General features: G+C 34.8%; 5 protein-coding genes and 1 long non-coding RNA gene across 7 annotated transcripts; 3 read left to right on the forward strand and 3 right to left on the reverse strand.

The window, feature by feature from the left end:
• Positions 1 to 519: 519 nt before the first annotated feature.
• On the forward strand, positions 520 to 3607 carry LOC111992088 (NAC domain containing protein 50). 2 transcript variants are annotated; one of them, XM_065760995.1, is made up of 2 exons: positions 520 to 979; positions 2801 to 3607. In XM_065760995.1, the coding sequence occupies exons 1-2, from the start codon at positions 962 to 964 to the stop codon at positions 3389 to 3391; spliced, it is 609 nt and encodes a 202-aa protein (XP_065617067.1). In that variant the 5' UTR covers positions 520 to 961; the 3' UTR covers positions 3392 to 3607. The 2 variants fall into 2 exon arrangements, 1 of the variants encoding a protein (XP_065617067.1); XR_010624011.1 differs by having other exon boundaries at positions 977 to 1089; positions 2801 to 2912.
• Positions 3608 to 5595: 1988 nt separating this feature from the next.
• On the forward strand, positions 5596 to 7734 carry LOC136062200 (NAC domain-containing protein 78-like). Its single transcript, XM_065761001.1, has 3 exons — positions 5596 to 5985; positions 6070 to 6347; positions 6659 to 7734. The coding sequence occupies exons 1-3, from the start codon at positions 5817 to 5819 to the stop codon at positions 6893 to 6895; spliced, it is 684 nt and encodes a 227-aa protein (XP_065617073.1). The 5' UTR covers positions 5596 to 5816; the 3' UTR covers positions 6896 to 7734.
• Positions 7710 to 8962, reverse strand: LOC111992092 (NAC domain-containing protein 53; the record flags this gene model as incomplete). The annotated part of the gene is given in 4 exon segments (XM_065761285.1): positions 7710 to 8053; positions 8255 to 8372; positions 8466 to 8926; positions 8929 to 8962. Coding segments are annotated over 4 exon segments (957 nt in total), but the record flags the coding sequence as incomplete, so codon positions are not given.
• A 288-nt stretch (positions 8963 to 9250) lies between these two features.
• LOC111992093 (malate dehydrogenase [NADP], chloroplastic) lies at positions 9251 to 12192 on the forward strand. Its single transcript, XM_065761002.1, has 9 exons — positions 9251 to 9365; positions 10252 to 10433; positions 10528 to 10598; positions 10687 to 10777; positions 10871 to 10945; positions 11031 to 11132; positions 11237 to 11359; positions 11927 to 11995; positions 12070 to 12192. The coding sequence occupies exons 2-9, from the start codon at positions 10260 to 10262 to the stop codon at positions 12160 to 12162; spliced, it is 798 nt and encodes a 265-aa protein (XP_065617074.1). The 5' UTR covers positions 9251 to 9365; positions 10252 to 10259; the 3' UTR covers positions 12163 to 12192.
• Positions 9287 to 9943, reverse strand: LOC136062206 (uncharacterized). Its single transcript, XR_010624013.1, has 2 exons — positions 9792 to 9943; positions 9287 to 9438 (listed from the first exon to the last, which is right to left on the reverse strand). It is a non-coding gene; the product is annotated as an uncharacterized LOC136062206 (long non-coding RNA).
• A 466-nt stretch (positions 12193 to 12658) lies between the features above and the next one.
• On the reverse strand, positions 12659 to 15674 carry LOC136062202 (malate dehydrogenase [NADP], chloroplastic-like). Its single transcript, XM_065761008.1, has 4 exons — positions 15254 to 15674; positions 15046 to 15139; positions 13867 to 13953; positions 12659 to 13173 (listed from the first exon to the last, which is right to left on the reverse strand). Exons 1-4 carry the CDS (start codon positions 15412 to 15414, stop codon positions 13012 to 13014), a joined length of 504 nt encoding a protein of 167 aa, XP_065617080.1. The 5' UTR covers positions 15415 to 15674; the 3' UTR covers positions 12659 to 13011.
• Between the last annotated feature and the right edge of the window lie 8882 nt (positions 15675 to 24556).

Genomic DNA, 24556 nt, shown 5'->3' on the forward strand with positions numbered 1-24556 from the left:
AACAAGGTAAAACTATAAATGAAGAAGCATTGTCCTCAGTTAAATTTGATTTTATTACTCGTATCATGTGCTTTCTAGTCTGTGAAATCCTCAGTTTTTTTACCCCTTCAAGCATGGAAGTGAAAGCAAGCCAACTCACACTAGCTAGGTGTTTGAGTGAGACTTGTGTAGTCAGTTATAAAATCAACCTGTTAAATGGTGCACGTAATGATATGAACCAGCTGAGTGGTTGGGCCTTTTGCTTACTTGTTGGGCAAATGGTCTATATTCAGATGTGATAACTTTGGCATGCATAAATTTTGCTTAGATGATGTCTCGAAACTAGATAAATGGAGAGCTGACTTTATTAATATAATTTTTTTTGTTGGAGGTGTGCACCTTCAGTGAAGCATGTTTACATCTAATACGTGAATTGGTTCAATTTTGGATTCTTTGTATTAGATTGATGCTAGTCCCTAAGGTTTTGTATTTTATATATATATATATATATATATAAAGGATAACCCCAAAGGTGCTTCTTCGTTAGTTTATTGTAAGTAGTAATAAGGTGTAATTGGCATTAGTTGCCTACTTGGAACATAAGTTATCACTCGTAGATCTGTTGCACACATCTGATAATTTTGGGAGAGGATTGCGTTTCCTTCTTATCTCCAGAAGATTGCATTTAGTTGAAGTGATATGTGAGGTTGAAGGATGGGAGAGGACCCTTTTTGGAATGACATGTAGTGTTCTGATTTTCACATATTTATGTGCATGATGGAAGCAGGACCCTTTTTTGGCAGGATTTGTGGGTTCTGATTTACAAATGGAAGATCTATTTCAGATTTATTTTCTATAACAAGAACAAAGAGGTTAAAGTAGCTGATTGCAAGGGTTGGATGGATGGGGTTTTGCGTAAGGATTTGAGTTTTTTCGGGCAGTTCAAGATTGGGAGGATGAATCTGTTGATGCTATTCTTGAAATGCTTTATGCTGCCAAGGTATGTGGAGTGGTAGAAGACACTAAATTGAAAATTGAACAAGAGTGGTAGTTAAGATGGTAGGAGTTTCTATTTTCAACCACGTGGTTTGTTGAAGAATCAGTTCCCATGTAAGAATATTTGGCATTTAGAATTCCCTCCATATTCTTACTTTGTGTGGACTGCAGATAATTTACATAAATGTAATCTAAGAATTATATTCTTAGTTGGTGTTATATGTGCAAGAAGGATGGTGAAACTGTGCATCACTTCATTTTTCATTTGCATGTGAGTTATGGTCTCTGCCTTTTTCACTCTTTGGAGTGCATCATATTATGCTCAGATCAGTTCTTGACTTCTTGAGGGTGTAGCATAAAGAGCTACTCCATCATGCCTTATTTAGTATATTTGGCTGGAAAGAAATAAGAGGGCTTTTGAAGAGAGAATTCCTTGGAGGTAATAAAGTTTAACTTTCTTAAAGTGTTGTTCAGCTGGGTGTTGGTCTATTCTTTGACCTCTTTCTTAGGTTTTCTGTTGACCTTAACTTTAGGCATTGAGATTTTTTTCCCTCTCAATATATTTTTTGAATGATCTCATTTGCATACTACCCGTATCCTTGTTTATCCTCCCACCCTCCTGGGGACAAAATACCTTGTATTGTATGGAGGAATTGCAGTATAGTGAGAAATTGGACAGGCTAGGTCTATACCACTAGATTTTTATATTTGATAGTCAGTTTTGACTCTTCCATTTGTGGTTATAGAGAGTTGGAATGTATTTTCTCCATATTAAATCATGGTTATGCATATTGTTGTCAAAAAGTGAATCTTATCTTGAATCGATATATAAGTTTTTTTGTCATGTATTGTAAAATACATGAACAATAATATTATAGATATAAGATATACATCTATAAAAAGACACGAATTACAAGCTTGAGACATAATCAATATATGACCAATTTTATCATCATTCATACAATAATATTTTAGAAATTCAACCAAAAAATTTAATTAAGATATATTTACAAAATCTTCAAAATGATCATATTTTCAAGTTACAATGCATCAAGTAGATAATTCACACCATATTAAAATACATCACACCAAACGTGACAACACATGGCATGTAATGCAAATAGTTGTCTTTCTCATAATCTTGCCAAAATAGAATAGAGTTATAAATTGCCTTCAAACTAGTATATATAAGGGGGAAAGTCATCCAATTAAATTCTAACAATCACAAACTAAAAAAAAAAATGGTCTATAATCTAAAGTCTCCATCAAACCCCAAATATGAAGAAGAAAAAATAAATCATAATGAAAAGTGAAACAGAAATTATTGTTTAATACAATATACACCTGACTTGAATAGATTTGGAAAATAAACTTACTAATCATACCATTTATGAGCATTTTTATACCCCCAAACAATTTGAAATTCTTTACAAGTGATTTGATATATATTCTCTGACATGATACACACCACCCCCATTTCTAACAAATACGGTCACACAGTGTTAGAGATCCAAGAGTAATGGTTATAAGTCAATGCTTGATATGATATATGGTTAAATGAGTGTGGTTTGAGCCCTTCTTGTGGTGCCAGGGCACTTGCGGTTTGAACCCCACCAGGCCCCCTCCCCCAATACCTAATAAATAAAAAACATGTGAAGACATAATTTGTTTATTCCACGATAGATATTGGTTGTGCTCTTCCGATTGTGGGCATGTTTATATCTATTATGCCGTGAGTTGTGTATGATGTAGCTCCTATACTTAGTATTTCAAGCCTCATTATATCCAAAAAGTCTTTTTTACTTTCCAATGTTTGTTGTTTCAGGATACTCAGTCCATTAATGAGGCTCCTCTTAGTGCTAGTGAAGTACCAAGAGAGAATCAAAATGCTCTGGTCGTCTGCAAGAGTGAGAGAATGGATGACTATCCTTCACCGTGCTTGGCTAATCCAAGACCCAGCCCACTATTAAGGTATAAAAGAAGGCGTCATAATGAATCGAACTCTAACCATTCAAATGGTTTAGAGACTTCAACTAGGACAAGTCAGGATCATTGCTCATCTACAACAACCACCGCAGCAACACCATTGACAACCACCACCACCGCCCCAGCAACAACAAGGAATTTCCTTTCTGCACTCGTGGAATATTCTCTATTAGAATCTATTGAACCCAAAGATAGTCTTTCAGTTTCTCCTCCGTTTGATATTGCTAATCTTGATTCGTCCGTGCCTCCTAGCTGCTTGAAATTCATACAAGATCTGCAAAATGAGATACATAAAATTTCAGTAGAGAGGGAGACATTGAAGTTTGAACTGATGAGTGCCCAAACCATGTTAAACATTCTTCAATCTCGAATTGATCTTCTGAACAAGGAAAATGAGGACTTGAAGAGGAGTGTCCGAGATGTCAAGTGAATGGTAGGCGTATGTTATGTAAGTTTTGCAGCCCTTGGTGGGCTTTTCCCTCTCACATCAGTTGATCTGAGATCATGTATTCTTTTCTAGGGTCAGGAACTTTTTAATGTTGTTTGAACATTTGTTTGTAAGAATGTCAAAATGTAATGTTGTATCAGCTATCGAAGCCTTTGTTCTGAAAAATAGGTAATGTAGACTTCTTGGTTCAAAATTTAAGACTTATACAGTCTTAGTAAAACAATTAGAAATTTTCTTATTTATTAAGAACCCAAGCCTGCAACCAAGGCTCACAGAAAAAAATTGGGTCAATGGCATTGCCCCATGACTCCATGACGAGTTTGACGGTGATGTGCTGCCCTTTTTTTTTTTAAAGGATTTTTATGAATGGTGGATTAGCTGAAACTTAAGGAGATGATACAATTGGACTAGAGAAGACATCACAACTTCTGAATCTTTGTTGATAGTGATGGGTTCATCTCCTACAAACTACATGTACTGTGAAGGTCATGTGATAAACAAGTCTCAATCAAGTTAATTTAGTTGTGTACGTGTATGTATGCAACTCACACAAGTCTTGGCAATGACAACTGCTGCGTGTACTGAAATTTCGAGGTTCTTATCTTGCTTGCGTGCCTTCTTCATTTTACTCACTATCATCAGCTGCAACAACATAGGGTAACACAAATTGTTTATGACACTGCAAACTTAGGAAAACTATAATTTACATACACCAATGACACTCTACTTTTGTTTAAAAGATATGTGGGGTAGTGAGTGTCGTTGGCTGGTGGCCAGTAATAGATGACATCTCGAGTAGGAGATTTGTGGTCTAAACACTGAAGTAAAAGTCCAGACCCACCTAGAGAGAAAGTTGTCTGTTCTGTGCCGGCAAAAATGTGCATAAGTTGCCATGAAAAAAGAAAAAAAAAAAAAAGAAAAGAAAAGAAAAGGAAAGGTCCTAGAAATTGTTTACAACCTCATCTTCCTTTTTCCTTATTTAGTGAGTTCCATAATTGTAGATCCAGATTCCAGACGATCAATCCAATGGTACATTTCTAGCTTTGACTGTGCCAAAAACAATGCAACTCAATGTTCCATTTGAACCAAAATAGTTTTTAGGATCCTAGATTTTATAGCTTAATTTTTCATATATTTGATTCTAAAAAAAAGTAAAATTATTGTTCATATTTATATGCCTCGCACACGGTTTTAACATTAAAAAAAAAGTCATTTGAAGCTAAATAACAGAGTCAATGTATATATATGGGAGGAAGTCAATGCATATTATATTCCTATATGTTTTAGGAAATATCTTTATGATATAAATTTAAACTATTTATTCATTTGAGAAATATAACTTTTAATTAACATTACATTATTAATAACCATCAATTCATTTGTAATAGCATCTCTAGGTAATATAATCTAACAATAAATATATCATATTACTCATTCAATAACTCCTAGAGGGAAAAAAAACAAAAAAAAAAACTTATTCAATAAAAAGTAATTCAGTCCTATAATATCAACAAAAACTTATGTGTAATTTGAATTTGATTAAATTACAAATCAACGAGATTGTTTATATATCAAAAATATTTAAAATTAAACAACTTTATATTCTATTTCAAATAAACAAAATTATTGATAATCACATGAAAATTGATATTAAATCATCATTTCATTATCATAATTTATTCCAAAATATACAGATTTACACGCAAGGGAAAGTGATCTAGTTCCCTAGATTTGTGTGTGTGTGTGTGTTTTTTTTTTTTTTTTGTGCGGATGAAAAAGTTCCCAGATTTCGGAAAGCTCTAAAAAAATTTAATATAACCCAAAAATAAAAAACACTTATTAAAATCCAATAGTAATCTTATTACTTGACGGATGTGATTTTCGACCAAAGGTTGTCATTTTCCCTTACAAATTAAGCCAACTTCGTATTGGATATTTAATACTATTCAATCTAACTTTGACGGATGTGATTACGTCACCCTCCTCCCCCAATGGCACATTCTAGAATAACAACACAACAGTACACCAACGCCCAACAGTTCCGCATCGCAAGTGCTACCTACTCACAAAGACACTACCACGTGGACAAATCCGTACTGAATTGAAATCCAATTTCATCACCGACGCTGTGACTCTAACCAAACCAAACCCAAATTTCTTCCTGAAGAAGCATCCACTATTTATCAATTTGTGTAGGCTCCTTGTCTTTATCATTTTCTCTCTTTAGCTCAATGGCATTGCTCTCATCGTCTTTTTCTTCTCTCTCCAGCTTTCAACCTTTAGACTCTGACTGAATACTCTGAAAATCCAAAACCCTAACCCTAATTATTCTCTCTCTCTCTCTCTCTCTCATCTCTTTCAAATCCTAAATTCTAAAACCCTAATTAGCTCGAATTGATTTGAATTAATGGGCCGTGACGAATCAGCAACCTCACTCGCCCCCGGATTCCGATTCCACCCAACCGACGAAGAACTCGTTCGGTACTACCTGAAGCGCAAGGTGTTAAACAAGCCCTTCAAATTCGACCCAATCTCCGTCGTCGATATCTACAAGTCCGAACCATGGGACCTCCCTAGTAAACCATCTATCTCTCTCTTTTTGATGTATGGGTTAAAGATTGAATCTTTGTTGTTGATTTTTTGGGTAACATTTTTTATAGGCAAGTCGAAACTGAAGAGCAGGGATTTGGAGTGGTATTTCTTCAGTGCTTTGGACAAGAAGTATGGGAATAGTTCGAGGACGAATCGAGCTACTGAAAAGGGGTATTGGAAAACCACTGGGAAGGACCGTCCTGTTCGTCAGAATTCTCGCACTGTCGGGATGAAGAAGACCCTTGTTTACCACAATGGTCGCGCTCCTCGTGGAGCTAGGTCCAATTGGGTTATGCACGAGTACCGCCTCATCGATGAGGATTTGGAAAAATCTGGACTTGTTCTTGTAAGATTCTTGTTTTGATTATCATTTCTGTTTTTAATTTGTTTGTGTTTTTGTTGGAAATGTTTTGTTATGGTGGTATTGGAATTGATTTTGTCTTTTTTTTTACGTGGGTTCCAGTTGGCTCAACTGGGAAAGTCTCTTGTTTGCGAATAAGAGATTTGGGGATTAAACCCTGCCCACAATGAAAACTATATGGTGTCTTGGCCTGATGATAAAGAGCAATCATCATGGAGCGGATGCCCTAGAATGAAATTCTCTATCGAATCTATCAAGAAAATTTGATGTCCTTTTGTGGGTGGGTTTGGGTGAAGGATGCGTTTGTGCTGTGTAGGATTTTCCAGAAGAGTGGGACAGGGCCGAAGAATGGGGAGCAGTATGGCGCTCCGTTTGTTGAGGAGGAATGGGAAGATGATGACGTGGAGGTTTTCATGCCCGGTGAAGCGGCTGCGGCTGTGGCCGCTGCAGCTGAAGAAGTGATGGTTGGTGATGATGCTTTTGTTGAAACGAATGACCTTGACCAGGTTTGTGAAATTTTTGCAATTGAATAACTGAATTGTAATGTAGTGTTATGTGATTGATGGAACTGTTTATTTGTTGCTTTTTTTGAATATGCTGGATGATAAGAATTGACGCTATTTGTTAGGCATGTGAAACGAGATTCTTTGGGGGACCAAAATAAGAAAGCTGAAATTTTTATGGTAATCCCTTATTGTGTTTAGGTCCTTTAGGGAAAGCTGTAAGGACAAATTTGGATGGTGCCCATTATTTGATTTTTATATGATGAGTTCTGTATTAGTAGCAAAAACTAGTGAAATTAGATTAGTTATGGTTTAGATGTTTACATAAACTTTCCATTATATTTAAGTTCAAAATATTGGGGAAGCTTTTCAGAAGCTCCTATAGTTACTGTAATTTTTGCTTTATTGAACCCAAACCCTGCAGAAGCAGGAGCCTGGGTATGTTGCTTTTTTTTGGGTGTTGATTTCTGTCCAGAGTCTATGACTTCTCGGACAAAATGCTGATGCATTTACCATAAAGCGAAAGACAAATTTATAGATGGTTCAAAAATCAAGATCTATCTACACTTGGGAAACTGATTGAAATCAAGGTAGAGCAGTTGGATTCATTATTTTGGCCTTATATGTGAATTTGTTGATTATATCAATGTCCCCCTCCCTCCATAAGCTGCAACCTTTGGATTCAAGTTTATGCTTAGTATGACTTCAATATGACAGTGGATATACTTTTAATGATGTGCATCCACCATAAATTTGAAGTCTTTAAACTGTATAGTTGTGGCAGATTGGGTGCTCTCCATTTATCTTATTTAGTATACATGGTCTTGTTTCTTGCACCTCCTTGCTACAAACACCCCCCCCCCCCCCCAGACGATCCCTTGCCAGTGAGTGGGCCAGCCAACGGCACAGAATTGGCAGAATTCATGTCAGCTTGTGGCAGCACAAATGACAAGAAGAGGCTGGCATCATTATTCTTGCCAAGTGACCAGTCCATCCCATTGCCAGTTAAAGTCATGTTTCTTATTCTGATCATACCAGCAGTGACACGAACTGAGCTGGAGGATTGTGCAGCAGAGTGTAACCCAAGAGCTGCATGATCTTTTGCAGGGAACTCTGCAGCAAACGCGGGAGGAGCAGGGATGCTTCCCAACATATGACTGGCCCGCTTGACGAATGGATGCTTATCATCTGCACCATAGATCAGGCACACAAGAATAAGCAAAATCAAAAGAAGAAGGGAAGACAAGACCAGACCCACATACAAGTCTCAAGGGATTATATGGCTGCTTCAAACTTTTACCACTCTTCACATATTTATGGACATAGAAACACCAAAAAGAACGTGACTGGAAGAGCTGAGAGATTTTTTCAAATTAAGATAAATCTTACCTGATTCATATATTGTGGCCTCTGGCTTATGCTTTAAAGATGAGGCATCATTGTTGCGTTGTGCCTCTGGCAGATGTAGAGTCTCGTTGAAGACTTGGTCAGTTCCTCCATTCTCATGCTGTTACAGAGTAATTAAATTAATTAAATGCTGCAATGACAGAATCCCAACATACAGGTATGAGCTAGTGTATTTAAAGAATTAATCCTTTACCTTCTGGGGTGCTTGGTCAAAAACAGAGTTATCAGTCCCCATGATTTCAGAGGGATCAAATGTTAAATGTTGTGAGTTGTCATCATCTGCATCAAAGAATGTTAGGTACTCATCAAGCATGTCAAAACCTTCAGGATCTGCCTCCACAGGATTTGAAAGGTCATTAGCTTCAAGATATAATCCATCACCCATTGGAGCATTATCAGCAGCATCCATGAAGAATTCATTGAGCGAGTAATTGACTTCAGCTGGATTCACATTTTTGCTTGATTCAACATAATATTCATCTTTGACTGGATTTGTACCCATCCCATATTGTTCTGGTATGTTTAAAAATTGGTCATACTGTGGCTCGGAGGTTTCGCCAGTGCCTATGATAGGCTTTTGATCATCTTCAATGAACTCCCCAGAATGCTCAGCATGGTTGCTCGTTTCCCCATAATAAAAGTTCAACGGGGAGGATTTTCGGATGGAATATTTATCTCAAGATTCTGGAAAAGGGAAACATGTTTACAAAATTTGAGAATTCAGAAATGACCGTGGGTGTTTTTTTTTTCTTCTGGTTTTTTTTGGGCGNATATTATTGAACCATCTTCAGAACTCTTATTGGTGCCCTTGGAAAAAATCATATAAATCAAATCACTCACTTCATTTTACACTGCATAGAGTCACAAGAAAGAATACTTAGCTCCGGGGGGGGTGGGGGTTGGGGGTGTGGAAAGAAGAGTCATAACAGAAGGAATAACATTATGACCTAGTCATAACAAAGGTTGTTTGTTTCAGACGTGTAAATCTGATTTTGTTTGTTCTGCCAGCTTGCATCTGGTGAGGTTTTCGGTCCAGATCAACCTATTGCATTGAAACTATTGGGATCTGAAAGGTCGTTCCAAGCTCTTGAAGGTTTGTTTCTCAAGTCAACGTACTCTGATAAGACTATTAGTTGCACCACTCAAAAAGCAGTGTTTTGTTCCACCTAAGCAAACAAAGAAGTTATAACTGAGGGGAAAAAAACTTTACACATATTTCAGACAATTACCTTTATTCTTAGAGCATGTTTTGTTGTGAAACCAATGATGATTGATTGAGGTACCAGACAAGAAAATTCCTTCCATTTAGATTGCAGCACTATGACTGCACTGCCTTTTATTAACATTGAAATTATCTGTTTCAAGTGAATTCTAATAACGTATGCTTTCATGAGGGAAAAACTAAATATCTAGTTCATTCTTGAAACAAAATGAAGGACAATCAATATTGCAAATCAATTATGTTCTGAATTTAAGGCCCGTAAGACTAAAAAAAAAGAACATTGCAGCTGAGTTGTACCAAGTCGGCATTGAAGACTGTCAGCTGCCTTAGCAGGGGTACTCCATCCATTTTGCAGAAAGGAAGTTTGTGATACATCTGCAGCAATGAATGTTTGTCCTTCCAATTTGGCTAGTATTACAGCTAGAAAATCAAGCAAAAAGAAGAAAAAGAACCTGTCATGGAAGTCATTTGCAAATTAGTTTTCAAAAAAAAAAAATGTACGCTTTTCCTTGTTGAGGATTTTAACTTCCAAAAATTCAAGCTTTATTATCTTGTCCAAATACAATTCATTTACCATAAATTCTCCAATGTTAAGAATAAAAAAAAAAAAAAAAAAAAAAAAAAAAAACCTATAACCTTTCTAGTTGTTATATGTTTATTTGTATGACCATATGTCTTCAAATTTACTATCATCTAAGAATAAGTTCTTTAAAATGATGATTGATGTATCTCCATAATGATGAATAAATTCATGCAGGTGTCGCTATGGAATTGGAGGATTCCTTGTTTCCTTTGTTGAGGGAGGTAAGTATAAGTATTGATCCATATGAAGTGTTTCAAGATGTAGAGTGGGCCCTACTAATAGGAGCAAAGCCTCGAGGGCCTGGAATGGAACGAGCTGGTTTACTGGACATAAATGGGCAGATTTTTGCTGAGCAGGTACCACTATTTGGTGTGATTTATGATTTTTTTTAGCAACAATTGGCTATACTGAATTGATTCTTATATTTCCTTTATTATTTTATTATTATAGGGAAAGGCTCTCAATGCTGTTGCATCCCGTAATGTCAAAGTGATAGTTGTGGGCAACCCCTGCAATACTAAGTAAGAGGGGTTCTATTTTAGTGGTTGATGTACAATTGAAGTGTTCCATACTGTGCCTGTAACTGCCTTGTGTTTCTTTTTTATGCAGTGCATTAATTTGTTTGAAAAATGCTCCAAATATACCTGCAAAAAATTTTCATGCTTTGACTCGGTTAGATGAGAATAGGGCAAAATGTCAGGTAAAGTTAGCTAATGACCATTACTGGTGTTGATTAGCAGTTGTCATGACCAAAAGGAATTATTATTCTAAATAATGGCTATGATTTATGCAGTTGGCCCTCAAAGCAGGTGTCTTCTATGATAAAGTGTCAAATATGACCATCTGGGGAAACCACTCTACCACTCAGGTTATTAAGAGGTTCTGTTATAAGATCATGCATGAAAAATTTCCCCACTCCTCTTCTAAAGAAACTTTATATGTAACTTTACCAGGTTCCAGACTTTTTAAATGCTAGAATCAATGGATTTCCTGTGAAAGAGGTTATAAGGGATCAAAAGTGGTTAGAGGAGGAGTTCATGGAAAAGGTCCAGAAGGTAAGATTTTCAGAACGCTAATATATATATATATATATAGAGTCCGGTAAAATCAAATGTGTGGGTTTCATGTTCAGATGCTAAAGGCAAGTTTTGATTTGCAGAGAGGTGGCGTGTTGATTAAAAAATGGGGAAGATCTTCAGCTGCATCAACTTCTGTGTCAATTGTTGATGCAATACGGTCCTTAATTACTCCAACCCCTGAGGGTGATTGGTTTTCATCAGGAGTAAGTCTTTGTTTGTTTAAAATGCATGCATACAGATATATGCTGTCAGTTTATTGAGAACAAATTAGAAATCCCAAGTAACCATAATGTCAGAGATCCACTAACTTCATCCAAACTAATGGTGGGAGTAAATAATTTGGCACAACCCGTATGATGAAAATAACAGAAGTGACTACCGGAAATTATTCAGTTAGTCTCAGGAGTTCTCTATGTTCTAAATTTTCTTCCTATCCTTTACTATTTGTCCAAAACATTAATAGTCTCAGGAGTTCTCTATGTTCTAAATTTTCTTCCTATCCTTTACTATTTGTCCAAAACTATAATATCTTTAGTATCAAAGACATACTGGTTTTTGAAGCAAATCAGCTAATTGAATGCCACTTGCCAGAAGATTCCTATCAGGAGCATAACTTGTCTGTACAATCATACAATTATGAACATAGTACAACCTAGTAAAAAGGATTATAAACATGGTTTTTTGATATTATTTGAGTCACTTCAGTTGCAGACAAGTTAAAATACTGGCTTTAATTCTCCAGTCTCATTATTGCTGCAATGCCATTGTAGGTTTACACCACTGGAAATCCTTATGGAATTGCAGAGGATATTGTTTTCAGTATGCCATGCAGATCAAAAGTAAGTTTAGCTCAGAGTTTTCTAATGATAATATTTAATTGACTTTTCCGTAAAAACGTATTCGCATTCTCCAGGGAGATGGTGATTATGAGCTTGTCAAGGATGTAATATTTGATGACTACCTTCTTGAGCGCATCACCAGGGTGAGTTATCTTCTCATCTACTAAGGGAATGTTAGAACTTATCATGAAAAGAAGAAAATCCCCATTCTTTTTAAAGGAAGTTGATGGAAACTTTAATGATATCATAATTGTGATACCTTTGATAATGTGAATTGGATTGAAGAAGTGTGTGTTATGTATGCCTTTTTTTCTTTTTTTCTAACGTTTTTTTTTTTTTTTTTTTTTTTTTTTTTTTTTTTTTGATATTCTTAACATTGGAGAATTTATGGTAAATGAATTGTATTTGGACAAGATAATAAAGCTTGAATTTTTGGAAGTTAAAATCCTCAACAAGGAAAAGCGTACATTTTTTTTTTTTGAAAACTAATTTGCAAATGACTTCCATGACAGGTTCTTTTTCTTCTTTTTGCTTGATTTTCTAGCTGTAATACTAGCCAAATTGGAAGGACAAACATTCATTGCTGCAGATGTATCACAAACTTCCTTTCTGCAAAATGGATGGAGTACCCCTGCTAAGGCAGCTGACAGTCTTCAATGCCGACTTGGTACAACTCAGCTGCAATGTTCTTTTTTTTTAGTCTTACGGGCCTTAAATTCAGAACATAATTGATTTGCAATATTGATTGTCCTTCATTTTGTTTCAAGAATGAACTAGATATTTAGTTTTTCCCTCATGAAAGCATACGTTATTAGAATTCACTTGAAACAGATAATTTCAATGTTAATAAAAGGCAGTGCAGTCATAGTGCTGCAATCTAAATGGAAGGAATTTTCTTGTCTGGTACCTCAATCAATCATCATTGGTTTCACAACAAAACATGCTCTAAGAATAAAGGTAATTGTCTGAAATATGTGTAAAGTTTTTTTCCCCTCAGTTATAACTTCTTTGTTTGCTTAGGTGGAACAAAACACTGCTTTTTGAGTGGTGCAACTAATAGTCTTATCAGAGTACGTTGACTTGAGAAACAAACCTTCAAGAGCTTGGAACGACCTTTCAGATCCCAATAGTTTCAATGCAATAGGTTGATCTGGACCGAAAACCTCACCAGATGCAAGCTGGCAGAACAAACAAAATCAGATTTACACGTCTGAAACAAACAACCTTTGTTATGACTAGGTCATAATGTTATTCCTTCTGTTATGACTCTTCTTTCCACACCCCCAACCCCCACCCCCCCCGGAGCTAAGTATTCTTTCTTGTGACTCTATGCAGTGTAAAATGAAGTGAGTGATTTGATTTATATGATTTTTTCCAAGGGCACCAATAAGAGTTCTGAAGATGGTTCAATAATATATTAATACGTTGGACAGTCAGTCAAAGGCAACTGAACTCAATTCACTGCCTCCTAATGAGTGAGGCAATACCTTGATGTAATACATATGCATATAATAACCTTTTTTTTTCCTTCTTCAATTTTATGCTACATGCCTGCAACACTGGATTGCTAAAATTTTACAGCTAAATAAGTCAACAGGCTGGGGCAAATTTTACCATAGACTGGTGTCTGTCAGTTTCAAAAGATAATAGGGTTCCTACTTTTATGGGAACATGCTAATGTTGATATGATTATTGGGTCAAACTGTAAGCTAGACTTCTATGTATCCTGTGAACAATTAGGGTGACATACAGGTCAATATCAACTTAAATGCAATAGAGAGTCCAGGAAAATTTAAATTAAAAAAAAAAAAAAAAAAAAAAAATCACCCAAAAACAGCATACTCCGACTTTTGGATCTAAGAAATCCTTACTTTGAAAAGTAGATGATTTGAAATCATCCCAGCAGCACCTGAGACAGCAATATTAATTAATTTCTTCCAGGTTTTTGTCTCTTCTTCCTGGGGCCACATATTAAAAAGATTTGTTAGCTGTGGTCAATGTGGATTAAACAATGGAAGAAAAGATCTCCTGATGAGCTATTACTGCACCAAAACAGCTAAAAAGATGTCAAGGATAGGAATTTGCATCTTCTAACACCCCCATCCACCCACACAAACAAGCAAGACATTACTAGATGTGAAAATGGTGTACCCCATGTCCATACAGGACCTTACTTAATCTGTATCTCATTATTTCTCATTGTCAGATCAAGTGCCACCATCAAAGGGATTCAGTACTCAATATAAAATTTAATAATTTGTATATACAAAATCAAGATAATGCTCTCCGCACTTGCCTTGAGTAACATTTCATATGCATTGTGTTAAAAAATCCAAGCCAGTAACATTCGTTTCTTCTTTCACCATTCATCAGTAATTATATTAGCATTATTGATTACCAAGATTTAAATGTTACATAAATAACAATAGCAACTTGATTTATTTTTTTTTGAGTTAAATAGTAAACTTGATTTTGCAAGCATGTTTCACACCTCTCGCTTAAAATAAAAGATATTTATAGTTCTGGAATAAAAATCTATTACTGCATGTGCACTAATAGTTATAGACCATGGAGAATTGGGCATATTGAGTTGCTAAAATGTAACTAACCATAAAAACATCGATAAAACCCAACTAAATTCAGCAACCACCAAAGTAGGAAACAATCTAGTCATGAGGAATGCATTTGCAGAATAAAAATTGCCCCATTGGACTCTTTTTATGTTTCTTGTTAGTTATTACTATGAGCAAAAGGCAAGTGCTTGTGTACCATTTATTACAAATGAGGTGGAAAATGATGACAAGGCGAAAATGAAAAATAAAAAACAGAATCAAACGAATCTTTCTCAACCATTCAGCCCTCATATAAAAAACTAATGACTACACATATTGACAAACAATATCAATGTACTTATATTAGACACTGGAGCTCAACATGAAAAAAAGAAAAAAAAAACTAATTCAAAACACAAATAACTACAAAATTTAGATAGAATTTCACCATGACTCATCGAATTAACATAAAAAGACACAAAATTTGTAAGAACTTACAGCCTTGAGATCATAAGTGAGACAGAACACACCAAAGCACTCGGTCTTGGTCTTGGGTTCCTCATTTTGCACTGCTACTGGAGCTTGAACTTGACTGAGAATTACAAAAAGAACAAACAATTTTTTATTTTTTTTTTAAAGTCCCATAAGACTATAAAGAAACTACAAATATCAGAGAAAGAACAGATAGGGTTGAAAAGAAGCTTACTTTGGTGCAACAGAGCAAGAGATAGTGAGGGAGTTTCGAGCTCGAGGGAGTGGTCTAAAAGCACAGCGACGAAAATTGCCGAGACGGGTGGATAAGGAAGAGAGCTGGGATAAGCGAAGATGGGTTTTTGTGTAAGAAGATGATAGCTCTGCCACTGCCATGGCAGCAGAGTCGGAGAGTTATCAAAGAAAGTGAGAGAGTGAAAGTTTCAGAGAGGAAACTAAACAAAAAAAAGAAAGAAAGAGAGAGACTCAAAGGGACAGATAAACAAGCTCTGTTTAAGAAAAGAAAGGGATTTTGTTATAGTGAGAGACTCTCTGGTTGAAGATATTGAATGGAATGGTGGGGAGAGAAGAAGAGTAAAAGAGAGGGAGAGGAAGTAAGAAGTGATTACACACCTTTAGAAATATTAGGATAAGGCACTGCAATTGACACTTGTCAACAAAATGTGAGTCAGGAAATCTCTTTGCACTCGGCTACTTACGGTGGGCTTGAATTACAGTTAGAGACTTAACAGTACAAGGCACTTTTTTTTTTTGGAAAGCAACAGTACAAGGCACTTAGTTTAGGTGGCTTCTGAATTTTGGCATGTGTGATAGAGGAAATATGTGTCCTATTTTAGTTAATCAAAATGTCATTTATAAATTTTTTTAAAAAAAAATTCATTTTTCCATTTTTATTTTGGTTAAATTTTCATTGTACTTTTTTTTTAATCTCTATTTTATTTAAATATTAGTTTTTATTCTTTATTCCTTTACTCATATTCTTCTTATAACTCTATCTCTTTAAGGAAAAAAAATGATAAAATAAATATTTGGAAAACTGCAATTACTTTTCAAATGTGTTGAGCTTTGAGAGTTACTGTAGCAGTTTATCCAAAATGACTAACCTTATTGGTTGGAGATGCCACAGTAAAGAAAATGCTAGTCAAAATGGTTAGAAAAGGAAAAGGATTCAGCTAAAAAAAAAAAAAAAAGAGGTTAGAAAAGGAGATGCCTAATCTATTAGAGATGCTTCAAAGATCAATTTTGCAATATGGAGCTGATGATCTTATGTGTGTTTGATTTTGGTCATCTATTCAAAGGTTGGAAAAAATTACCAATAGGGGGTTCACAGAATCTTATTAAAATCAAATTACAATATATTAGTTTGTAAGATTTATATATGGGGAAACATTAAATTAATTGTAAAATTTGGACACTTCTCTTCATCTACCAAATCAAGTTTTATTTATTTATTTTAAGCATGCACCATTTTAAATGGGTGGAAGAATTCATTAATTTGTAGGTTTGAATCATTTTTAACCTTGTGAAGATGGAAGTCAGTAATAGTACAATGTACATGACAGGTTAACAATGTGGGAGACCAAGATTATCCATAAGTTTTATTTTAAGCATGCACCATTTTAACGGTTGGAAGAATTCATTAATTTGTGGGCTTTAATCATTTTTAACCTTGTGAAGATGGGAGTCAGTGATAGTACAATATACATGACAGGTTAACAATGTGGGAGACCAAGATTATTCATAAGTAAAGTAAAATTCTTAAGTACTCCTCGAACATAATGGAATGATATTCTATCTACTCATATTCGTAATAGACCCCACTATAAATTTAATAAATAAACCCTACTATAAATACGAGAGAAATAAGTAATATCCTCCGTAGTATAAAATACCTAAAAAAAAAATACTCAAACTTCTAACCCACAATGTCCTTGACTTTCTCCAATAATTGGTCGCTGCAATCCCTATGCGCTGGAGTCTGCCATATAAAAATTTAACAACCAAAGGTTCAAGAAACACACTGATAGTCTCCTTTACTTTCTTCAACTTGGTAAGAAGTTTTGGTACTCAGCTGTACTTCAAGTCGCCTATCAGTGGCTGTTGAGAATTTCCATTGGGGTTCAATCCTCCTAGTATAATACTACATTGGACCCTCATGTGTCATGTGCGTTGTTTTATCTATATCATATTCCATTGTATTATTATCAATTGGTTGATCCAACTTACAATATCATTCATTTTCTTGATCTCTATCCAATAATAATAATAATAATTTTCTTGAGATTGCTACCAAACTTTAGTATAGTGATACTGTTCTATTCTCTAAGGTAAAGATCTTGAATTTGAGTCATGGGGGCTGTTATTGAGTAGTTGAGGCTTAGGACTATATAATAATTTTCCCATTATATATGGATGAATGGCTTATGAAAATATGAAAGTTCTTCAAGTATGTTCTCAATCTTAAAATGCTAATGACCATTGAAAACTATAAAGTCGGTTGTAAGGCTTCCTCCATTTAGGCTCCAAATAGAAAGTAGTACTTGAGAGATATTTGTCCATATACTAATAAGAGATGTATGGATTCTTGAGATGAGAGGAGTGGAGAGCCATTGTGGTCACTTTGGATTGCTTGAATCCACAATTGAGTAAAAAGTTAGATTTAGAAAAAAGGAATAGGTATAAAGGAGGAGAAAAAGAAAGCAAAACAAAGAGGGGAAAGAAGAGAAAAAAAAATTGCAAGAGATATGAAGAAAATGAAAAAAAATGTATACAGCGATGGAACTAGGATTTGAAGTCGAGAAAGGCAAATATAATTTTTCTTGGGTTATTTTCTAAAATCTTAAATATATACCTACTATTTAATATTTAAAAAAAAAATTTGGGGGGGGGGGGGGGGGGGCACAGCCCCCTCAGCTTGTACATGGTTCTGTCTTTGAATGTATATATTATTTAAAAATTCTCCATTAATTAATTTATTCAAATTTAAGTTTGCAGATTGTCAAACACTTCAAACATATAAAGTTCTCTGTAACTTAAACTTTTTTCCCAGAAACTCTACAACTAAAACTCTATAATTTAAAGTTCTAATTTTTTTTTTCAATAATGCTAAACGGCCGGTTACAAACAATATAATATTTAGGGACTCAAAAGTATGGATCAAAATTATTGGAATTGTTTTGTTCAACTAGTTGATTAATATATTTTGTCCAAGAGTGTGTAATATAGCTATCCTACTTTCAGCTTAAATTATTAATTTGCAGCCAGGCAGAAGCAAACACAAATCATGGCTCTGATCATTTTTGACCTTCCATTCATCAAATAATTTTTTGCCCCTTTGATTTATTGGTTGTAATCCAGCCTTTAAAATTCTAGTTCAAGACTTAAAAAAAAAAAAAAATCCTTAGAGTTACAGATATGATTCATATGAACCTTCCATTCAAAGCCAATAAAAAAAAAAGCATAACATTTTGCAAAGGTGTTCCCATCAGCCAAAATCCAAAACTTAGACATCCTGCTGATGCAATGGTGTTGAAACTTTGGAAGATTTAGCGTACAATAGATGTCGACAATTGAGTGGCCAAGAATGTTTGGTTGTGGCGGTGATTGATTCTGCTCCCTTGATATAAAATACAAGTACGTAGCTTTAAAGAGGTCCATATCTCATTTAGTCACATGCCCATTTCGATGTATAGCAAGAGGTAGAGTCCAAACTTAAAAGAGTCGTTGTAAAATTTCAAAATACAGTGCTTAAATACCTTAATCCATATAAATAAATAAATATATATATATATATAAAAGTTGAAGCATAACATTTATTGTTGTTACGCTTTAGTTGAGCCACATCAACAGTCATGTCATTTTTTTTTTTTTTTTTTAACAATATTAATATAAAAAAAATTGCAACTTAACATATTCTAACTTATTAAATCCAACTCACCGTTAATTCAAACCTCTTCCAATTCTCAACTCTTCCTTTTCCCCTTTAAAACCGATTGGCTCTTTTGAAATTCAAACCCTTCAATTACCACTCCTACAATTAACTACAAGGTTTTCAGACCCGAACCGTTCATTGAACCGCAAAAGGGAGAAATTCATGATTTTTGAGGTCGAACCAAGGTCGAACCGATATCGAACCGTGATGACGTCTATTGATGGTCATTTTGGAAGTCAAAAAGAAAGGAGCCCAACAACACCGGCAGAAAGGAGTTGGTAAATAGATAGAAAAACCATTAAGTTCAAGCGGTAGGAATAATGAATCACAGGCCCATGAAATAAACAAATGGGCCTTGAGGAGGCAAATGGGCTTAAGAGAGTCCAGAAAGAGAGAAATAGCAAACCCATGGGCAATATATGATGTGGAAAAGTGAGAATGGGCTATAGCAGGCCCGAAGTAATGAAAACAAAGAAAGTAAAGGATTGATGGCAAGCCCATGAACCCCAAGGATGAGGATAAGGTAATTGGGCTGGAGAAGCCCAATGAAATTAGTAAAAACCTATGGGAATACATAGTTAGAAAAAGGGTCAAGTAAGCCCAAGAAAAACAAATAGACCAAGGATGTCCAAGAGAAAACAAATGAGACACAGGAGCCTGCAAGTAATGTAATAAAAAATCAATAGTCATACTAAGCCACTAGGGAAAGAATAAGCGGCGGGCCCAAAGAGGTCCAACAAGATTAGGTCAAATAAATATCACAGTAGGAATGACAGAATGATATGGTAGGAAATGATAGCAGTCAAGGAGTAGATTGAAAGAAGGCAAAACCCAACATCAAATAAAGCCCAGCCCCTAAGGGGAGCGGAAAATCAGAAAGCAGCTCACATAAAAGGTCAAGGACGAATGGCAGATTGTGCAGGCAAGCCTCCAGACCACGGTTAACGCATGAGCAGCAGGCAAATTCTGGACACACATGGAAGGGAGGCACGCGTAAGGCCCAGACATTACCAACCTGTACCCAGCCAATATAGGACATGGTGAGGTCATGAGTTAAAGGTAAGAGGGCATGGTTTGGCGATGGGGAGAGGGGAAAAACCTATTCTGAGGTTCCTGCTCAAGATTTTTTGGGAAAGTGTCCTGCTGGGATGACATACCGCCCAAAAGAAGCAAGACTGAGTTGGAACCACTAGGTGCATGCCATGAAGGATAGGGAGAGAGAGCACCCACACCGTAGCAGGAAAGGGTGCCATGACAGACTAACAAATAAAATAGCTTTCTTTGTCTGGTGATAGGGAGTGACACACAGACGGACCAGTGGTGGTCGGCAAGTACACCCATACCAAACAAAGGTGGTTAAGGGATAAAATAGTAAAACCCGGTCATGGCAGACACTATAAAAGAAGGCCCTTGCCATGCATAGGAAAGGACACCACAATCACGGTAACAAGAACCTCTAAGGAAAACCACGAAATAGAAAACAAGTGTGGAGAAAAGAAATGAAAGATAAGAGGAAAATTAAAAAAAGAAGAAAGGAAAAAACAGAGAGTTAGATCGGTAGGCATGCACCAATAGATTGATTCCCTCTCTCCCTCTCAAAGTCTTGCTCTTTGCCAAAAGCAAAAGGGTTCTTTTAGGCACCAACCATTCAGGTCCGTTTCCCTCAAAGTGATTAATTTCCACGATAGGATTTTCCCAGGAGATTATTCGCATTGAGAAGAAACGTTCTTCTCTCTCTGGTTTTGGTCCTGCGGATCAGATTTGATCTAATTTCTTTCTTTTTAATTAACCCATATACTACCCACTTATTCTTGCTTTCTTTATAAAAGTTATTATTGTTATTATGATTATCTCTCTTAATGAAGGGTTATTCACTTTAATTACGAAGCCGAAGGACCTTCTTTTGTTTTATTGTTATTACGTCTACTTGCCACGACCCATCTAAAATAGCCCTGCTTGCCGTAAGCATGCTCTTGGCAAATGAGGCAAAGTTTGCACACAAGCCGAACCAAATTGAGTTGCAATTGAACCGGTCTCAACTTCCTTACTCAGAATATTTGGGCCCAATATCGCAGGAGGCAGCCCAACTCAATATAACAAAAAGGCTCACTACAACATCATAATTAATTTAATAATTAATTAAAGTCTAAATATAGATATTAAATTTATAAAACTAGAAAAATTGACAATATATCTATATATGTGAGGAAAATTTAATGATTTTTAAGCATATATTTAATAATTAAATAAGAAAGTTAATAAAATAAAATAATAACCATGAAAACATTAATATTTATGATTAATTTTTGAAGTAAAGTTGCATATCTTTGAAGGATTTTAATTATGATTTTTTTTATTCCTTGTAAGAGATGGATAATTTAATTAAGTAGAATAAAATTGCGTTAAGTTTTTTTTTTTTTTTTTTTTTTTTTTAATTTTAAATTGCTAAGGGGTTAGACTGCACAGTTCTTGCCATCGGTTCGTGCGGTCCAACCCCAGTTTTAGGGGTTCACGGAATTAACAAAAAATCTGGTTCTTTATGCTTAAAAACCCGGTTTTCACAGTCCGACCTCTCGGTCCGGTCCGGGTCTGAAAACCTTGATTAACTATGTTATTTTTAACACTATAAATTTCCAATTGCTCTCTACCTCCGCAAAAGCTACCAAAGTTGCATCTAATTTGAAAAGTCCCTTCGAGGTGTGTCATTTCCCTTCTTATTTTTCATTTTTCCCCAACTTTGGTTTTTCCTTTGGAATTTTAAAGTTTGTGGCTGATTTGCTTTTTTTTGCATTGTCGACAATATGCTATGGGTGGCTCGGATTTCGTTTGTCGATCATGAGAAGGGTTTTCAAGGATTAGAAATCTCTACAACAACTTCTTACTTCATATTCATGTTGTACAATTCAATTTTTTTTTTCTCTAAAATTTTAAAGAAAACCAAGTTTTCTTAAATTTGACATTTGTTTAGTTCTATGTCAGCAAAAGAAGAAAAAAACCAAAGTTTGATGTATTTAATTTTGATATTTTTGAAACAATAATGGAGTATACGTTACAGTTTTACTCCAACTATTGCTTTCATATTTTTCAACTCAATGGCTCTTTTTTTATGTGGGATCTTTCTCAATTTCTATTTGGCTCTGAAAGTCATCAATACTATGTTCAGCACACTGTTTCTTATTATGCCACAAAGAAATAGAAAGTTTCTTATTGCAGTCCAATAGACAATAGTAAATCTGCCTCAAAAGTTTGATGGGTTTGTGTGTCACAAGGAAATAGAAAATCTTAAAATATGATTGGGGGTTTAATTTTTATCTAATTCTGGTAATGTTAAATGTGGAATTTGGTTCTTGCAGGATTTAGGAACATTGACCCAAATACATGAGAGTTTGACAATGAAGATTTTTTAAGTGACCAAAGACATTTCTAAAGTACTTTAAGAGAAGAGAGAAATTTTTTTCATCCTTTTTCATCATAACCTTGGATGTTTTATTCCAATTAACCTTTTGTATTGGGCACATAAGGACTCCAAGCACTAGCCGACCTTGATATATCTATTTACTGTATTGCAACAAACCCACACATAATACCTTAGCTGACTTATGTTAGTAATATAAATACACAAGTTCAATGGCAATTGTTTTGGAGTATTAGTGCCACATTATAAGAATAAGTTTTTTTTCCCCCTATTCTTTGTTATTCTTTAGAGTCTAAGTCATGTCTTTGTTCTAGAGATTTTCAATTGATCATTTGAGGAGTCCAAATTGTGACTTTGTTCTAGAGATTTTCAATTGATCATTTGAGGCATGATATGTTGGTTCTAATGATGATATTAGGAAAGCTTAGAGGGCAGTAGTAAATTACGAAGCATACCTTTAATAAATGAAACAAAGGCTAAAAAAAAAAAAAACACTAACAACAACAACAACAACAACAACAAATGATGTCCTTAGCAAGAGCAATGCAAAACCCATCAAATGAGTCTAATACATTATTGTTTGTGTTTTTTGAAACAAGAAGATAAACAAACTAAGCTTACCATCATTATTTTGATATTGGTTCATTTACAAGATATTCAAATATTTGACTCACACTTATTCTTCTTCAATAGTTAAGAAAAAACTTCATTAGCTCAAAACAAATGTCACAACCTGAGATGCTATTCCCAAAATAAGGCAAATAGCAATCATCAGTTCAAACAACCCAACTTTATGCAGAGCAGATTGAAAATATAAATGCTATCTAACTTTTTTTTTCAATATAGTTATAACGGGAAGGAAGGATTTGAACCGTGGATGTCATGGACACACCAAGAGATGCCAACCATTTGAGATGCAATACTCTTGGCTAAATTCTATCTAACTAGATAACATTAGATTGATACAACTTAATTCTAATTAAAACACTTTTGACTCTTAATTGCTGCATCAATAACAGAACCTCAACCCACAACCATTTAGACTATGCAGATTGAAACCTGCCAAATTACCACTTCACAATCTCCCATTAGTTCAATTAGATTTTAGAACTAGGTTTGAGCATTCTCCAATTGATAAACATCACTTCATTGAGGATGGTGCTCTTTAAGTTGCTCCTTGCTTCCATTTTAGCTATGACATCGCTCTTAGTGATTCTAACAATCTATTCCTTTGTCTTGACTATTCTACCATAAAGCCTACTCTTTCTTTGAATTCGCAAGTGGCAAATTGTTGCCCACAATGCCACTTTGCAAAGAGAAGTTCTGAACCGCGTTTTAGGCTTGTACAAAGGGTTTCTTGCATAGTAGGTTTCTTTCACTTTGCATGCCTATATACCTTTCTTTTTTAGAAAAAAAATTAAATAAAAAAATGAGAAGCTTATACTCCTATTTGTTTGATTTTTAAGAAAATGAAGTAAATTTTAAATAAATAAAACAAGCCTCAAGTCCTTTGTTAGCAGCTTTATTGTTTTTCAGTAATTGCCTCTTTGATACGATGATTTTATGTTATAATATACTTTGGTTCCAATATGTTCATTTACTAATTTTAATCAAGGTGAAACTTCCAATTTTTGTTTATTTGTGAAGAAAAAATTGATTACTCTCTCCCCCTCCCCCCCCCCCCCCCCCTTGTGATTGATGATTTTTTGTGTTTGTTGTATTCTACTTCCGGTTGATATATTTTGGTTGTGTGCTTTTTGAGTTTCCCATCACATGCACTCTTTTTCCCTTTTATAGTTTTAGTTTGAGTTAATTCATATATATATATATATATTTTTTGAAAGTGAGAATTTGAATTTATATCAAAATATAATCTACATGGTTATATATTTGAATGTTCCTGTCAATTATTTGAGTACTATCAAAAAATTTATTGTGATAATCTCCTTAATAGAGAGAAATTTGAATAATTAATTTGAAATTTAAAAAGTTTTATTGTACCCAAAGAAAAGGAAAACATAACACACTATAACAAAAGTTTGAAAAATTTAACCACTTCAAAAAAAAAAAAAAAAAAAAAAAAATCAATCAAACACCCCCAAGTTTCTATTAAAAAAAAAAAACTCAAAATATTATATATTCACATGCATCCCGTGGATCTACGACCAGTT

The sequence above is a fragment of the Quercus suber genome, unplaced genomic scaffold, assembly GCF_002906115.3.
Source record: "Quercus suber isolate HL8 unplaced genomic scaffold, Cork oak 2.0 scaffold_18, whole genome shotgun sequence".
NCBI classification, from domain to species: Eukaryota; Viridiplantae; Streptophyta; class Magnoliopsida; order Fagales; family Fagaceae; genus Quercus; species Quercus suber.

Bases quoted from the DNA above. Each gene is read 5' to 3' on its own strand.
- LOC136062200 (XM_065761001.1), top strand. From the start codon at position 5,817: ATGGGCCGTGACGAATCAGCAACCTCACTCGCCCCCGGATTCCGATTC. The intron at 5,986-6,069 runs GTAAACCATCTA...CATTTTTTATAG, and splicing joins CGAACCATGGGACCTCCCTA to GCAAGTCGAAACTGAAGAGC. The intron at 6,348-6,658 runs GTAAGATTCTTG...GTTTGGGTGAAG, and splicing joins AAAAATCTGGACTTGTTCTT to GATGCGTTTGTGCTGTGTAG.
- LOC111992093 (XM_065761002.1), top strand. From the start codon at position 10,260: ATGGAATTGGAGGATTCCTTGTTTCCTTTGTTGAGGGAGGTAAGTATA. The intron at 10,778-10,870 runs GTAAAGTTAGCT...TGATTTATGCAG, and splicing joins AGAATAGGGCAAAATGTCAG to TTGGCCCTCAAAGCAGGTGT. The intron at 11,996-12,069 runs GTAAGTTTAGCT...CGCATTCTCCAG, and splicing joins GTATGCCATGCAGATCAAAA to GGAGATGGTGATTATGAGCT.
- LOC136062202 (XM_065761008.1), bottom strand. From the start codon at position 15,414: ATGGCAGTGGCAGAGCTATCATCTTCTTACACAAAAACCCATCTTCGC. The intron at 13,954-15,045 runs GTAAGTTCTTAC...ATGTGGCCCCAG, and splicing joins TCACTTATGATCTCAAGGCT to GAAGAAGAGACAAAAACCTG. The intron at 13,174-13,866 runs GTAAGGATTTCT...TTGTTCTGCCAG, and splicing joins CAAATCATCTACTTTTCAAA to CTTGCATCTGGTGAGGTTTT.